This window comes from Carex rostrata, chromosome 2, assembly GCF_964058835.1.
Source record: "Carex rostrata chromosome 2, lpCarRost1.2, whole genome shotgun sequence".
NCBI classification, from domain to species: Eukaryota; Viridiplantae; Streptophyta; class Magnoliopsida; order Poales; family Cyperaceae; genus Carex; species Carex rostrata.
In genome coordinates, this window is record NC_135919.1 from 8,573,918 (window position 1) to 8,589,943 (window position 16,026).

Here is a 16,026-nt window from a genome sequence, read left to right on the forward strand (position 1 = left end):
AAAAAAAAAAAGAGCGCTGCTACTCCACCCTTCAATATACTTCTCAAGTTAAAAAAGAAATAAAGATTTCTTTCATCTAATCCCCCAAACCTACAAAGTGAAAATGTGTTGGATTTGGCAAGCTGATACGCAAAGATCCAGAGAGATATTTTCAGAAGATTGGCATCTATCACTATCTTTTATATTTGTTATGTTTAGCTATGTATAGGTGGTTAATATTTAGTTACTATATCTGAATGATTGTCACTATCTTTTATATTTATTATGTTTAGCTATGTATAGGTGGTCAATATTTAGTTATTATATCTGAATGATTGTTGCTGTTTTTCTTTTAGCATAGATATAATAACAGAGGTGCGTCTCTGGTAATAATCAAGATACATAGAAAAACCTTGCCTGTAATATTAAGCTTGATTAATAAAATATGGGAGGGAGGGAGATTCAAAGAGTTTGGTATTCTCTGTATTATTAATTTGTGACAAAATGTAATATATTAATTATTATCTTATCAAAATATTACTCGAGGTTAAATTTGACTATTACGGATTGCAGGGTCCGTCATATGGCATGCATATGCTTGCTTTTTGTAATTCCTAATTTGCCTCGGTTTTGCGCATAAATTAGCTTTTATCTTTATTGCATGGCGCTAATTAGATGAAGAGGAAAGGAGCATGCAATTCGACCAATCAAACCAATCAAGGCCAAGATGCAAATTAGGATCGGGCCAATCAAGGCCAAGATTGCATCATCACTTTGATTGGTCGGATTGCATCATGGCAAATTAGGATATAATTTCTGATGCTATAACTTATAATTAATATTATTAATTATAATTTAAGAAATTTATTTTGATTTTAATACTAAATTCAACTTGAATTTACAAATAATGGGGCGTAATTGTATGCTAAAGCAATTTACTGCATCATCACTTTAGAATGTACGGGCTAGGGAGTACGGTCTGCCGGGTTTAATTAAATTTGTTGGTTGAATTGCATGCCCAGCCCGATCTAATAATGAACCGAACAAAAATAGTCTTGTCGATATTAAGATAAAATTTGCTTTTATCTTTATTCCGTTTGATTGGTTGAATTGCATCATCACTTTATAATGTTACGAAACAATTCCTGACCAACATAACTCTCTGACTCCCCATATTAGATATCCTTGGTAGTGTTCGGCAAGGGTAGCTTAGGCTTCTTTAGAGCTCCTTAGTGCTCTAAGAAGTCTTAAGCTTGTCAAATACTTGCTCATTTGCAAAGCTTAAAACCAATTTCTTAAGCCTCCTTTTGCCCACTTTCTTAAGCTTGTCCCAATTTTTAAGCCATCATTCTACATGGCTTAAGGCATTAAGCCTCCTTAAGAAAGCTAAAGACTCACTTTCTTAAATTTATCTTTGCCAAACACCTCTTCCTTAGTGGAGCTTAAAATTTAAGCCAAACCAAGTTGCCGAACACCCTCCTTAAGCTTAGCTGCGGCTGCTTTTCAAATGATGCTTTGAAATTACAGAATGAAACTTGACAATTATTTTTATCTACATTCTTTTTGTCTTGTCGATATATTAATGCTGCAAATTATAAATTTGTTTAAGCAATTTTTTTGCTATAACAAGAATATGTTTTAACAACAGAATTAATTATATAGGTGAAATAAGACCAGAATTTATTATATAGTTTGTGACATCACATACATGCAAGGCGCTGGTGTTTTGGAGCAATGCGTACGATGCGGTAACTTTGTTCAGAACAAAACATGAATATATTGAGGGTCTGGGTGGATAGGAGAATTTGTACTTCCAGGATGTAGGGGAAAATAAACTTTTTTGTAGTTAAGTCCCTTCAACTCTGTTTTTTATTTATAAAATTGGATCTCTTATTTTAAGTTTATTAATTCATAACAATTGTTAAAATTATTGTCGAATTAAAATATATATTATGTGGATCGATTATATTCCTTTTTAAATTTATCCATCCTTTAAATGCATTTCAAAATTAATTCTGCTTAGATGAGATCATTAACTCTGGCTTGATTAGATCACACTATTTCCATAACATTTAAACATATATAATATGTATGGTACAGTTGAAAATGTTATTAAATTAATTTCTAGTGAGCTATTAGAGAAAATCAATAAACAATATATATAGTCGACTTAAATGTATGGTATAGTTTGTATTGATTATCCGCATTAGAAAAGATCTCAAGTTGATACTGACTCTGCAACTGAAATTTTTAAGATTTACTTAATTTGTTCTTACCGCAACACCTAATATATTAGGCTAGAGTAGTTTGTTTTTCAACTGTGTGCTTATTTACAGGAGGCCAAAGTTTCAATCATCACACAGAAGATTGACATATAGAACAAAGACATTACCCCTGCAATGCAAGCTCTCTTGGTATGAATATATTCATGTTGACATACTTTGCACAAATACTAAAGCACAGTACTTTACTCGCACACGCAAGCATTGCTCAAGATCTTCTATGGAAGATTATTTTTGCCAATCTCGCTAGTTGAAGCCCCCAAATTTTACTTTACAAATCAATTTAGAATTTAGTTCTGGATTTTTCAACTAATTAAAATAAATGGTTCGGTTTTGCACAGACTATTACATTGGTAGTAATGCTTATAATCTGACCATAATAGCTTCACCTATCATTAGAATTTTGTTAGAAGAAATAATTTTTAAGTGCTTTTATTCTCATACTTGCTTTTCAGGAGAAAATTGTTGGCGAGAACTACTATCTGTGTCAATCTGCAAAGAATGCATACAAAACGTGCATTGAAGCATACAACTCGCAACAAATCAAGTCAGTCTTTAATGTGCACACACTAAATCTGAAGGTAATTTTTTTTTTTTTTGTGCTTTTGAACAATTTGTGGTGTACTTGTTTGTTGTGTGGAAACTTCAAAAACTTGCTTATGTAGTAAATAATGAGTAGTTCTTTTTTTTTTTTGAATTATTTGTTTGTATATGAGATGTTTAATTAATTGTTGTGCCGGTAGGGAGTTGCAAAATCATTTTGCTTCAGCTCACCACCAAAAGTGAATGTTAATCTGGAAAGCCGCCCCTCGATATCTAGGAATAGGCGAGAAAGGAACCGAAGCCATCATGGCATGAGCTTTAACAACGGAGAATTTTACAAACTACCCCACTTCCGAAAAAGTTCAAACAAAATACCCTCTCATTAAATTTCTTGACAAAATGCCCCTGTGGGACCCATCAACATCAAAATTTCCCCTCCTCTCATATTACTTCCATCATTCCCTTCTTTCCTTCATGTCTCTTCGCCTCTCTCAATTTTGCTCTGTCTACTCTTCAAAACCGTCTCTCTTTTTTGCACACAAATTTATGCATACAAGTTTTAACCGTTAAAAATTGAATTACATTCTTGGGAGAGGACGAATTCTTTGTTGAAAGCTTTTCAAACAGGGGCGTGATAGCTTTTGTAGTTTCTTATTCAAACTGCACACTCTTAATAAAATTTAGAAGAACAACATAACCCAAGAAGGCACGGGTTGAAAATGAAAAACTAATTGACGAGTTAATCAATGAGGAGCTTAGAGAAATGTGAGACCGAAAAAAGGCGAGTGTGCTTCGAAAGAATTTGTCAATTCTAGATTTCTCTTTTTATCTATTTAGGGTCGCAGTATTAATTTCTGACACAATACACAAAGCTTCATGATTTTTGTGTTGATAATGTTGGAGTCTTAGTACCAGAAATTATGGTAACCCTTGTTTCTGTCTAGCTTAAATATGTACTTAATGGTTCAAATTGAAACACAACAGAGAAAATTTGTAGCTCTCGAATCAGAATGTAATGGTGTCATATTCATTCAAATGCAAAAGGCGAAAGGGGACCCAAGCCCTGAAAAATAGTTCAACATATGATGAATTCGGCCTATTCAACAAAAAACACATGTCAAAGTTATATATCTATAGCATGTCAATAAAGTTTTGGTACTTGAGTTTTTGGTCCTTTACCGAAAGCTCCTGTTTGAAAAGCATTTTCCAGAGTATTCGTCCTCTCCCAAGAAGGTAATTCAATTTTTTTACTGTTAAAAACTCATATACAAAAATTTGTGGGGAAAAGCGAGAAGGTTTTGAAGAACGAACAAAACAAATATTTGGGAGAGGCGAAGAGACAGGAAGGAAATAAGGGAAGGATGGAAGTAATATGAGATGTCGATGGGCTCCACAAGGGCATTTTGTCAAGAAATTTAATGAGAGGATATTTTGTTTGAAAATTTCCGGAAGTGGGGTAGTTTGTAAAATTCCCCTTTAACAACCCTTGTGGGAATATGGGTGTCAACAACAGGCAGAGCAGCATGTAATTATTCTAGCTTTCTTTGTTTTATGTGTGTAATTACTGTAGCTAAATTTAGGAAGACGATCTTTGTTAAAAATTGAGATCGAATTTAAAGAAAAATAATTTCATTGATTGATTGATCATGCTCTTATAATGCTTATAGAGAAATTTATTTTACTAATGAGCCATTGGAACTACATTGAGTTCCTGAGTTGGTACAGACTACAAAGATCGAGGCTTTGAGGCCTTCTCCCATTTTTTTTTCTTTTTTTTGGCAAGTATCGGAATATAGGGAAGCAAGTTTGTGGGGTGTATTTGGTAAAAGTTGCATTGGGTTTGTTAAGTGTCTTCAGTCTTGCATATCCAAATATCCAATTATGTCTATTTTGTTATTAATCTTTAACATTGTTGCTACCGTTAACATGCAGTGTCATTTCTGTGAACTACGTACACTGCTCTTCGTCTATATTCTTATACCACCTGTTATTACTTATTAGTCTTTGCTTTTCATCTAAATGCATGAGAATTAATATCACTAATCTCGGACTTGTGCTGCTGTTCTCATTTTGGTTACAATCCAGAATAGCTAGCGTTCATTTAGTGCTTTAACTGATCAACATTTTGTAGGAATAGTTAATTGACACACTTTGGATTAGATCTATTACATATTATACAATACAAATAAATATTTACGCTTTTCCAAATAACATACGATTAACATTTTCTCACAATATTCAAATTAGCACTTGCACTATCACTAGGGGTGGGTTCAAACGTATTGGATAGTAAAAAATCATATCCGTATCTGCATTTATTTTTGGGATTCGGGTACAAATCAGATATTAGACGGATACGCATAGGATATCCATAGAAATATACATTTTTTTTCATAATATATATTAACCTATATGATATATATCTACTATTCGAATACGGATAACTAAAATTTCCGCATGAATATTCGGATGTTGGATACCTGTATCTAATTTTCGGATACAGACGGATAATATCCGATCTGTTTGCCCCCTTAACTATCACACACTAACTCATGTAACACAATCATTATACTTATTCTCCGACAATCCAAATGCACCTTTTTATTATGATGAACTTTAGTCCCCTATTTTTCAAGTCCAAACATATTCCTGCAAACATACACGAGCTGAATATTGTGGTGGCAGATACAGTTGGGTTTTTGATCAGCAAATTCGAGTTTTTGGTAGCACATGAAAGGAAGGAATTCAGATCCAATGCAATACCTGACTGAGATCTGAGTCGTCAGTTTTAACCAGACACGAATCTCAAAACTGACCCTTCCTTATATTTACATAGGCTCCGAATTCCAATCGCTTAGTTGGAAGCTCATTGGACTAAACCAGAGAGGATACCGATTCGAAAGGAAGGCCCTCACATGTGTAAAAAAAGATAGATAAAATGACAGGATGTTCTTCTAATTATGAACATCATAACTCTATTTGTACCATTTGTTTTGAATATAGAAATATTCTTCTTGCCAATAAATGACAGATCAAAACATGTCTGTATGGCCCATATCACATGAGGCCGCCTTTTTGCGTTTGTAAGACTATAAATCCGGCCCGGCCCGGCCCTTATTTTGCTACATTTAATTGTGAGGAGTACAATTAAGTGTACAACTGAGTCTGACAAAATAATATTTGTTATTTAATTAACGGTTACTCTTCTGTAAGTGCATTTGTCGTTGGGACTTTATTTCCCGTTAGTCAGCTCATACCCATTTAATGTGTCAATTGCGCATGCTCGCTTTTCCCTTGATCAAATCAAACATCGTGCCAAATATTAGGAACTGAAATGGGGATCAAACGTAATTAATCAAGTAATTAATTGACCTAAGGTTTCTTGCATATTGCCCGACCTTTGTATTTAATATATATATATGAGAAAGCTGTTATAAAATAAAGATGAACAAGCATAAAGAAGAATAAACAGATAGAGAGAAAAAAAATGACAATCTCTTTATTAATACATTTCTCATATGCGTACAATACAATATTACAAAGGCTTTATTTATAGGTCACAAATTGTGAATAAATGAGAAAATGAATTCCAATAGTAGTGAGATATGAATTCCAATAGTAGTGAGGGTAGTGGAGAATTAATGTTGGGAGTTATGGACATCCGCATTAATAATTTATTCATAACACTTTCCCTTGGATGTCCATTACCTAAGAATATGCCTCATTAAAACCTAACTAGGAAAAACTCTATGGGATAAAAACCTAGTGAAGAAAAAAAAGTACAATATTCTTCTAAATACGCAACTACAGTCTTACTAGAAAAATCCAATGGGAAAAACCATGGTTAAGGAAAATATAGTGCATATTAACTCCCCCTCATGACAGCATCAATCAAGATCTTTAAGTTAGCAAACTCCAATATTACGAACTAGCTTTTCGAATATTGCAGTAGGAGCGCCTAGTGAATAAATCTGCTGAATTTTTCACTTAAATGGATTTACTGAATATTAATAACATTATTCTTTTGGAGATCATGTGTGAAAAAGAATTTTGATGAAATATGTTTTGTTCTATCTCATTTAATGTATCATTCATTTCATTGAGCAATACATACAATATTATATTCATATATGATCTTCGGGATCATTTCTCTAAAAGACAATCTACATGTCTAACGAATGTGTTGAATCACAGATCTTAACCAAACACATACTTGACTTGCTTTTGTGTATTGCTAAATTTTCTCATAAGTAGCGAAATATATGTTTAATTATATGTCAATATCTTCGCGTGGGAGAAGAACTGTATCTTGCTAATAAATTTACTATAAATGATATATCATGTATTGTATGCCCATCAAAATAAGTGCTCATACTGCACTAAGATATGGTACTTCAGGACCAAATAATTTTTCATCATTTTCTCGAGGTCTAAATGATCTTTATTCACATCTAATGATCATACAACTATCGGAGTGCTTAATGAATGTTATTTATCCATATAAAATTATTTCAGCACTCTTGCAATTTAATTTTCTTGATGCATAAAAATATCATTTTTAAATATTCGATTTGCAATCCAATGCAAAATTTTGTTCTTCTAAGATCTTTCATCTCAAATTCTTCATTTAAATAATTTATTCTTTTGGAAGCTCTTCAGGAGTTTCAATGATACTTAGATCGTTAACATAAACTGCAATTATAACAAAATCATTTCTATATCTTTTCATGAAAATACATGGACAGCTCGTATCATTCTTATATCCATTTTTCAATAAAATATTCACTTAAACGATTATAGCATATGCGGTATACCCCTCAAAAACTTCAAAATTGCGTATTTCTTCCTCTAAACTTTCAAATCTCACAAAATTTTCTATTTTATTGTCTTTTCTATTAATTTTTTTTTATAAAATACCCTTTTTATCCTTTTCAAAAACATAAAGAAATGTAGGTTGTTTAAAGAAAATGTCGATCTTATAAGATACCTACTATACCCTTTATCTATTATATCCATTTTGACCTCGAAAACCGATCAAATATAAGACTGACATTTTTCTTAAACAAGTTATAATATTTTGTATGCTTTTAATAAAGGGTGGAAAGGGTATTTATAAATTTAAAATGAGTTTTAATATGATTATAATATTTTGTATGCTTTTAATAAAGGGTGGAATGGATATTTATAAATTTAAAATGAGTTTTAATATGAAAGACAACATAATGAGTAAATTGGTGAGTTTTAGGAAGTTTTGAGGGGAAATACGTGATTTTGAAGTTTTTGAGGGGTATACGTGAAATTACCCCAAAAAAATTTAGGCAGGTCCGTTTGAGAATTTTTTAGATGATCGTTTACCTAATTTAAATACGCATGTTTCACAATTTTATAGCACTATGTTGCGGATCAGATTTTGTATTGGAACTTCGTCAAACTAAACAGTGAAATGAGAATTTTAGATCTCACTTATTTCACCAAATATAATTTAATTGAACTGAACCAAGATAGAATAAGCCGATTTTTAGACCAATCTAAATTGACCTAAATTGACCCATCTCTCCAGGTGATTTAATTTTATTTGAATATAAAATCTAACTTTTCATTATTTTTATTTTTAATCATTTTTCAAAGAATATAAAATAAGCCACTAATTTTAATTTCAATTAAGCATAAAAGAACATAAAACTTTATTAATTATAGAATAAATATTTTTTTAAATAACATAACTTCTTAAATTAACAAAATATGCAATCTAAAAAATAATTATATAAAATACTTTTTGAAATTGTACTACAAATAAATAGTTTTTTTATTCACCAACCTAACATATTTTTGATAAATAAATTAGTATTCATATAAATTTAATTAAACAAGATTCACTAAATGCAATGTGGATCTCTAAGATATAGAATTAATTTGTACATAATTCATTTTCTTGTACAATTTATTTCAATCAAAATGAAGAATAACTTTATTATTAATATTACAAATTTTGTAAGACAAAATAATTTACAATATCAAATCATGCCTTAAGCCACCAAATTATTATCAAACAAAAAATAAGACATCAACAAAATATGAATAATTTAGATCAGTCTAAATTGAAATAAACAAGTAACTATAATCCACAACCAAACACCACATTGTTCTTTCTAATCGCCAGTGGACACTGATTATTAAGTTATTACAAAAAATAATAAAAGACGGTTCAAGTGAATTTTTGAGCCTCCTCAAAATTCTCTATGCTACTCTGTATATGACAACTGGTGCGGTCAGTTGAGAATATACATTGAGTTGACTCATTACATGGGTACAACACGATAATATTTCATATAAAATTCCTCCTTCGATACAGGTGGCCGAATCGTATTGTATTACGCTGAGGTATTAATCAGAGTTTAATCCCCTTTTAGAATCCAATCAACTGCAGCATTTATATGACAAACCGATAATTCTCCCAACAGGCGCCATTACTATCGCTACCAAAATCTTCCAAAAAAAAGGGCGCGTAAAGCATATACGGTTTGCCGCCTCTCAACGAGACCTGGTTCGGGTCAGAGCATCGGCCTCTCCATGGCCGGTGCACTTGACCCCATCTTGCAAAACAACCAATCACAAGATATCTCCTCACCCGATCGCCACCATCACGAAGGGGAAAGAGAAGGTTACTACGAGAGGAAGCTTCTAGAAGCTCTGGTCGACGAGATCTTCAGTGAGAAGATGGGTAATGGTGGCTCCGATTCGCCACAACTGGAAGCGAAAAAGAGAAAGAGGGAACTGGAGGAGACAGTGAAGTGGCTCAGAGGCGCAGCGGTTAACCCTGTGGACCCGACCTACGTGATTCGCGAGCGCGAGCAGGAGGTCTTGAAGATGAGGCGAGAGATGTTCCTCAAGTGGGATGGTATCTCGAATCTCGAGGACCTCCCCAACTTTGCTTCTCTGGTAAGCACAGTCGTGTACTTCAATAGAAACCCTAGTTGCTTTGGTTCACCATCTTTTGGTTGGTTTTCTCCTAGTAACCATTTCGTTTCTTTTATTTATGCTGCTATCGGCCAATTAGATAATACTTTAATAAGAATTTTGTTGTTTGATTTCCCACATTTGGTTAACTGTTTGAGTACCACAGCTTAAAGCAGACACTGGAGCAACTGAATGTGATTATTAGTTAAGATGTGTCCTACTCTATACCTTTTCAGTGTTCTGAATTTAGCTAAATACAGTTAACAGGAGATATATTCTTCTCTATTTTTATTCTTTATGATTTTCAATTTTTACTTTACAAAAAGTTATATTTGAAAACTCAAAAGGCCCATTAAAAAAGTTAAAGCTAAATTGAACAAAAAATTACCATTGTGTTACATGCAAAAAAGTCAAAAGGTTCAGTTGGACATGGCACAGGGATCCCCTTCGATGAGCGATCGAATATCTCTGGGGTGGGAAGGTTGTAAGGTTGTGCGCCTGTGAGTTAGTGGGCATGTCTATGGGTTTGGATTAAAAAACTAAATATATATAGGAAATCCTGAATACTCTAAGATGGCCCGGACTTCTAAACTTAGACCATTCAGTAATGAAAGACCTCAATTGAATAAATTGTGTATCAGTCCCCCAAAGATGGCCCCTCTCTAACGAAGGCGAAAAAGAGAAAGAGGAAACTGGAGAAGACAGTGAAGTGGCTCAGAGGCACAGCGCTTAACCCTGTAGACCCAACCTACGTGATTCACGAGTGCGAACAGGAGGTCTTGAAGATGAGGCGAGAGATGTACCTCAAGATGGAGGATGTTGCGAATCTCGAGGACCTTCCGAGCTTTGCTCCTCTGGTAAGAACTGTCTTGTACTTGAATAGAAACACTAGTTGCTTTAGTTCCCCAAATTAGATAAGAGACTTTATTAATGAGAACTTTTGTTGTTTGGTTTCCCACATTTTATAGCTGTTCGAGTACTACTAATTCTCAAGTGAAACTAGTTGAGCTTTCCCTAAATTCTAGGTCATTGGAGCAACTGAATGTGATTAGTTAAGATGTGTGCTACTCTATTTCAGTGTTCTGGATTTTGCTAAATAGTAAATACAGTTAACAGGAGATATATTCTTGTCTCTATTTTTATGTTTTACAATTTTGAATTTTTACTTGAGGAAAAAAGTTATTTTTTGAAAACTCAAAAGGCCAATTTAAAAAGTCAAAGCTAAATTGAAGAAGAATTCACCATTGCGCATTTGCGCTACATGCAAAAAGTCAAAAGTTCAGTTGGACGTGACATAAATATCCCCTACTGGGGAATGAGATCGAATATTACTGGGGTGGGAAGGGAGTGTGTGTGTGTGTGCGAGTACTCAAAATTAGGAAATCCCAAATAGTGCACCAGTCCCCCGAAGACAACCTTCCTCTAATGGGGCGGGGGGAGGGGGGGGGGGGCTTGTTGATTTTTTTTTTAATCTGGACTTTTAAAAAATGGTTTGTGGTTTTGAGTTTCAAAAGTTTTTTATTTTTCTAATTTGTGTTATCATGTTTTATGTTTCCAATCATAAAAGTTTTGAATGAAGCTAGTTCGAGCTTAAAGCTCAGCATTAACTTCTAAAACCATTCGATTGGCGTGTCAAACTTTTACATTACAACTTCTTTCATTTTTTAATTTTTTTTGTGTAATATCAAGATGTTGATATTTATTGAAAAATGAAAGCACCAAAATAAATTCCTTTTAAACCTCTTGATATTTTACAAAATGAACTAGGAAATAAAAAATTTGGAGTGTAAATGCAATGGTTTCTCAAATAGATGAAGATTAATGGTTCGTCATTTGAAATCAATTTTGTGATTTATAAAGTTAGGCTCACAAAATCCTTGTTGAGCTTGAACTCGTACTAGCTTTTAAAAGGTTTCCATTCACTTGTTTCTTCAATTTCAACGACCTAACTTTTACTTTAGAAAGTACAGAGCTTAATATTCAGGAGTGCTTTTTTACAGTTTCACTTCAGATTGCAACACATTATAATTCAAACCCCCACCAGAATTATAAAACAGGAAGCATCAAAACAAAGATATGTGGGTCCCAATATCAGTTACTTATTACAACTCTCTCTGGAATGGTTTAAACTTCAACTTTAGATCTTCATTTGCAATATCATGTGCATTTTATTACATATCTCCAAATTTATTATAGTTTGAGGTTACTTTGGAGCCAGTTGTGAGCAAAATTTTGTAACGCAACAGATTGTATTTTTAATCTTTTGCCAAGTATAATTTCTGCTTAAATTTTTATGGGAAATAATTCGGCGAGGCTATGTTTAGTACATCCAATGATAGTCTAATTCAAATTTCAGAAAACTGGTTCGAGTCAAATCTAAATAATCGGCACTATATTAAGCTCTTCTTGTTTTATTCTCAGGAGTTGTTTACTATCCATTTGTTGTTTGGGTTGGACTTGGTTTTTGTTTAGTTGGATCTACCTAGTTTCATGCCCAGGGGTGCTACCGAGTTGGGTCAGGCTAGGATATTGTCATGCTCGTTCGCTTCTTTTAAAGCATTCAATTTGCAAGTTTTATTACATTATTTCTCCCTTTTTTTCAGAAGAAAAGGAAGAAGGCCTGGCACTACTCTGATGAGCAATACAAGGGGAAAAGAAGGTCAGAGCGTATTGCGAGGAACTTCAACATCACAGCAGCACGTCTTGCTATCCTACGCAAGCGCATTGGGGTCGGTGACCTATTTCAAGCCGATGTTCCTGACTGGCTGGGCCCACCCTCTGACGAGGACCTGGCAAACTATAGAAATGATTCTGACACTTCAAGGTGGTTGGGCACCCACTTGTGGCCACAGAAATCTGTCACCACACAAACCAGGGCCCCTCAAAATTTGTCCCGACATGTAAACGATAAACTGATGCCTAATTACTGTCGGTGCATTGCCCGAGGAACTGTTGAATGTGTCAGGTATCATGTTAATGTGGCACGGAGCCAGCTCAAATCTGAGTTGGGTCAGACTTTTCGGGCTCTAGGGTTCGACTTTATGGGGGAGGGCGTTGAAAAGGTTTTGACACGTGAACAACAGATGCTGTTTTATTCGCTGGAAAGAGGGATAACTCCCTTGTCAGGGCCTAAGGGTTTCTGGAGCACAGCCTCTAATCATTTAGGGACAAAGGAGAGGAGGCATCTGGTGCGTTATTTCTTTAATGTGTATCTGTTGAGAAGGGTCGGGAACCAGAGTCGCCTGGGGCCTGCAAGCACTATTGACAGCGATGAAGACGACATGGATGATGATGAGGATGTAGAACAAGTCTGTTATGATTCACAAAAGGGTAGTTCTGTAATTGTCCAGGCTTCACGTTACGTTTCATCTGATAGGTAAATGTATCGGTCCTCATTTTTGTTTTGTGATTATGTTTGATCCTTATAAGCAGCTTTTTAGAGTATTGGATTGCCTTCTCTCATCTATATTACATTTCCTTTTGGTTAGTTTGAGTTGGGATGACATAACAACCTCTTGACTTGAATACTTGATAGTCTCCTCTCTTTTTTTTTCCTCTTTTGAGAGCTTAGTAGGCCAGTGCTTAGCATCAAATTTGTGTTGTAATAGTTAACTTGACAAACACACGCAATTATCAACTACATCAGGAGATTCAAAGTTATGTGGATGGGTTTCTTTATTTTATCTTGTCGTTTAGATAGCCTACTTTTTAAATTATCCAAGTGATTTGTACTTCATTTGTTTTTCATTGCATCTGCATTTCCTGTCTATTAATGAGCACACTTCTAGCTGCTCTTTTTTATTCTTTCAGTTCACATTCTAAGATGAATGATATTTCTATACTAAATTACCATTGAGATCACTAGACAAAATCCCCTTGTGGCAAATTGGTCAGAGTTGACTTTGATTTGTCATTTGAAAGCCGCTAAAATTTTCTTCTATCCCAATCAGTCCCTTTTGTGTCTCCTCACTCCCCAAAGAAATTGGGTGAACACTTATCTCTATATCCACTTCTTCATTATCGAACACCTAGATATGGTAATTGTGCTGTTTTGTTGGGTTTGAGATAGGGTTGTCTCTGGTAACGATCATTTCAGGTCCAGACTGATTTGTGCTTGGGTTGGGTGGTTTCAGGGCTTAGGTTGTTTGTATATCGCCTTGATATCATTGATTCTGGAGTAATGCTTGAGTGTTTTGGGGGTTTATGTTGCATTGAACTTGAGCCGGTCAGTTTTGAGTTTCAGCTCTAGATCAATTTGGGTTTAGGTTTAGTTGAGTTTTGGGTCATTTGCAAAAGTATCAGGTCAGGTCAGATTCGGGAGTTTTCTGGGTTGGGTCAACTTTCTGTGTCTACACACACCTCTTTCTCTTTTATGCCAACCAGTGGAAGTGTGAAAGGACTGGAAACCATAACAGACAATATGAGTGATGGAGTGGCTGGAAGAATAAGAGAAATCTGCGAGAGGTAATGGATAAATGAAAAAAAGAAAGAGAAATGAAGTGATATGGAAAGAATTTTTAATTCCATTTGTTTGTTGGGCGGAAGGGAAACAGACAGACTTGATTGGAACAAAATAACAAATAGAACCTTGAATCCTACAGCATAGTTTGCTGAATTCTGGATTCTTACCAACTGCTAATATGTTCTTGTATGTAGCCTTTTTTGGTGTTACTTTTTTCTTGAAATTTATTTACTATTTAATTTAAATTGTTTCAGGATGCAGTCAAGAAAGGAGAGGTTGTGAGCTTTTGCTGATAAAAGAAAACCCACGTATGTCATCTTATTCTACCTTGATTTACAGTACCCGTTAGGCTGGTGTCTAGTCTCATTTTTGTATAGTCTAAAATGGATGGCTCCTTGCTCTTCTCCTGCTTTTTTTATTAGAGATGATTTCAGAGGTTGGTTGACAGATTGACAGGAAAGATTATGGTAAATCATAGGTTTCTTTTTATTCATTCTGTGAAGAAAGATGAAACAGTATCAACTATCAATAGAGTTTTGTGCTTCAGAGCAATGTTGAAGCAAACTTTTGTGTTTTCAAATGCTGGTGATGTGTCATGAATTGCAATATGAAAGTACACTTGTAGGCCTAAATTTGGTGGAAGTATTTTTTTTTTTTGTCTGCACAAGCAAAATTGTGGGCCCAAGACAACAGTTATAGTGTACATTTAGCACAACATAGCGCCTTGCTGGGGTTTAAAGTGTTGCAAATTTAATGGGCTGTTATTTTTTACAGTTGCAATATCACAGTACTTTCTGTACCTTCATGCAATCTATTCAAGTTCTGTGCAAGTGCATGTATTGTCTGTATATTTTCATCTTTGCATTAAATTCTTCACGAGGGGTTTGTGTTCTTGGGCCGGCCTTTGTATGATTGAGTTTAATACTTAGAATGAAGAGGATCTCTCTCTCATTCTCTTCTTCATTTATTTTGTACCAGCTTTGTATATAACTAGACAAGTGCTGATACACATGTCAATCTACTGTCAAGGACTGCGCAATGCTATTTTGGGCTGTGCTGTACAATAATGCACACATAGCCCAGTAGTTACTGTTACAGTGTCTCGTCCTGTGCTTTTAATATATAATCAGAAGCACGAAGCACTAAATGAGGCTGCTCTGGAAAAAAGCAACGACAGCTTACATTGTGGTTTAATTAAATCACTGTGCCCAGCTTTGTATGAAGCATGAGATGGTTTGTGAAAGTTAAAACACGAGATGAACTCAACTGTTTCTGTATTCTGTTTTCAATAAAAAAAAATATATTATAAAGTAAAAGATGGATCCACTGTGGATCCAGTATCTTAGTCTGATAGCTGCAATGCAATCTCAGTGTTTATATTACTAAATTTGTGTTGTGGAGTAATTTGAGTAATGGTAACGATCAAAATTGGGAGTTTAATATTTTTATATAGAATTTGTTGTTTCTCACCCTCCCTTGTAATTTGGCCATCATGACAGGGAGAAAAATATAAATGATATAATAACATAAAAATAATACACTTTGATTTATTTCACAATCCTCTTAATAGAAACGGAAGTTTGAAATTACAGTGCTGTAATCATTTAATTTTCACACTATTATTTTTTACCAATTTGAGTTTTAAGAGTTATTTTGCTACTAATTTTTTAAAATTTGAGACAGTTTAATCCAAAAATTATTTTCGCTCCCATTTAATATAAAAAAATAGCTCTCCTAACTGCACATTGTACCAATAACAGATGATGATACCTTGATGACGAGGATATCATTGCAACAGTAAAA

The 16,026-nt window shown here is 34.2% G+C and overlaps 1 protein-coding gene and 1 long non-coding RNA gene across 7 annotated transcripts; both read left to right on the plus strand.

Moving 5' to 3' along the window:
- Nucleotides 1-2,379: 2,379 nt before the first annotated feature.
- Nucleotides 2,380-3,131, plus strand: LOC144572900 (uncharacterized). The gene is made up of 3 exons (XR_013517832.1): nucleotides 2,380-2,393; nucleotides 2,717-2,842; nucleotides 3,005-3,131. It is a non-coding gene; the product is annotated as an uncharacterized LOC144572900 (long non-coding RNA).
- Nucleotides 3,132-9,220: 6,089 nt separating this feature from the next.
- Nucleotides 9,221-14,896, plus strand: LOC144572785 (AT-rich interactive domain-containing protein 1-like). Of its 6 annotated transcripts, none has more exons than XR_013517808.1 (4): nucleotides 9,221-9,743; nucleotides 10,403-10,618; nucleotides 12,365-14,225; nucleotides 14,478-14,896. XR_013517808.1 is itself a non-coding variant. In XM_078322458.1 (4 exons), the coding sequence occupies exons 1-4, from the start codon at nucleotides 9,375-9,377 to the stop codon at nucleotides 14,570-14,572; spliced, it is 1,446 nt and encodes a 481-aa protein (XP_078178584.1). In that variant the 5' UTR covers nucleotides 9,221-9,374; the 3' UTR covers nucleotides 14,573-14,896. The 6 variants fall into 6 exon arrangements, 4 of the variants coding, with proteins under 4 accessions (XP_078178584.1, XP_078178593.1, XP_078178588.1 ...); XM_078322458.1 differs by having other exon boundaries at nucleotides 12,365-13,137; nucleotides 14,485-14,896; XM_078322462.1 differs by having other exon boundaries at nucleotides 9,222-9,743; nucleotides 12,365-13,137.
- The last annotated feature ends 1,130 nt before the right edge of the window (nucleotides 14,897-16,026 follow it).

Bases quoted from the DNA above. Each gene is read 5' to 3' on its own strand.
- LOC144572785 (XM_078322458.1), top strand. From the start codon at position 9,375: ATGGCCGGTGCACTTGACCCCATCTTGCAAAACAACCAATCACAAGAT. The intron at 10,619-12,364 runs GTAAGAACTGTC...CCTTTTTTTCAG, and splicing joins TTCCGAGCTTTGCTCCTCTG to AAGAAAAGGAAGAAGGCCTG. The intron at 13,138-14,484 runs GTAAATGTATCG...TTCAGGATGCAG, and splicing joins CGTTACGTTTCATCTGATAG to TCAAGAAAGGAGAGGTTGTG.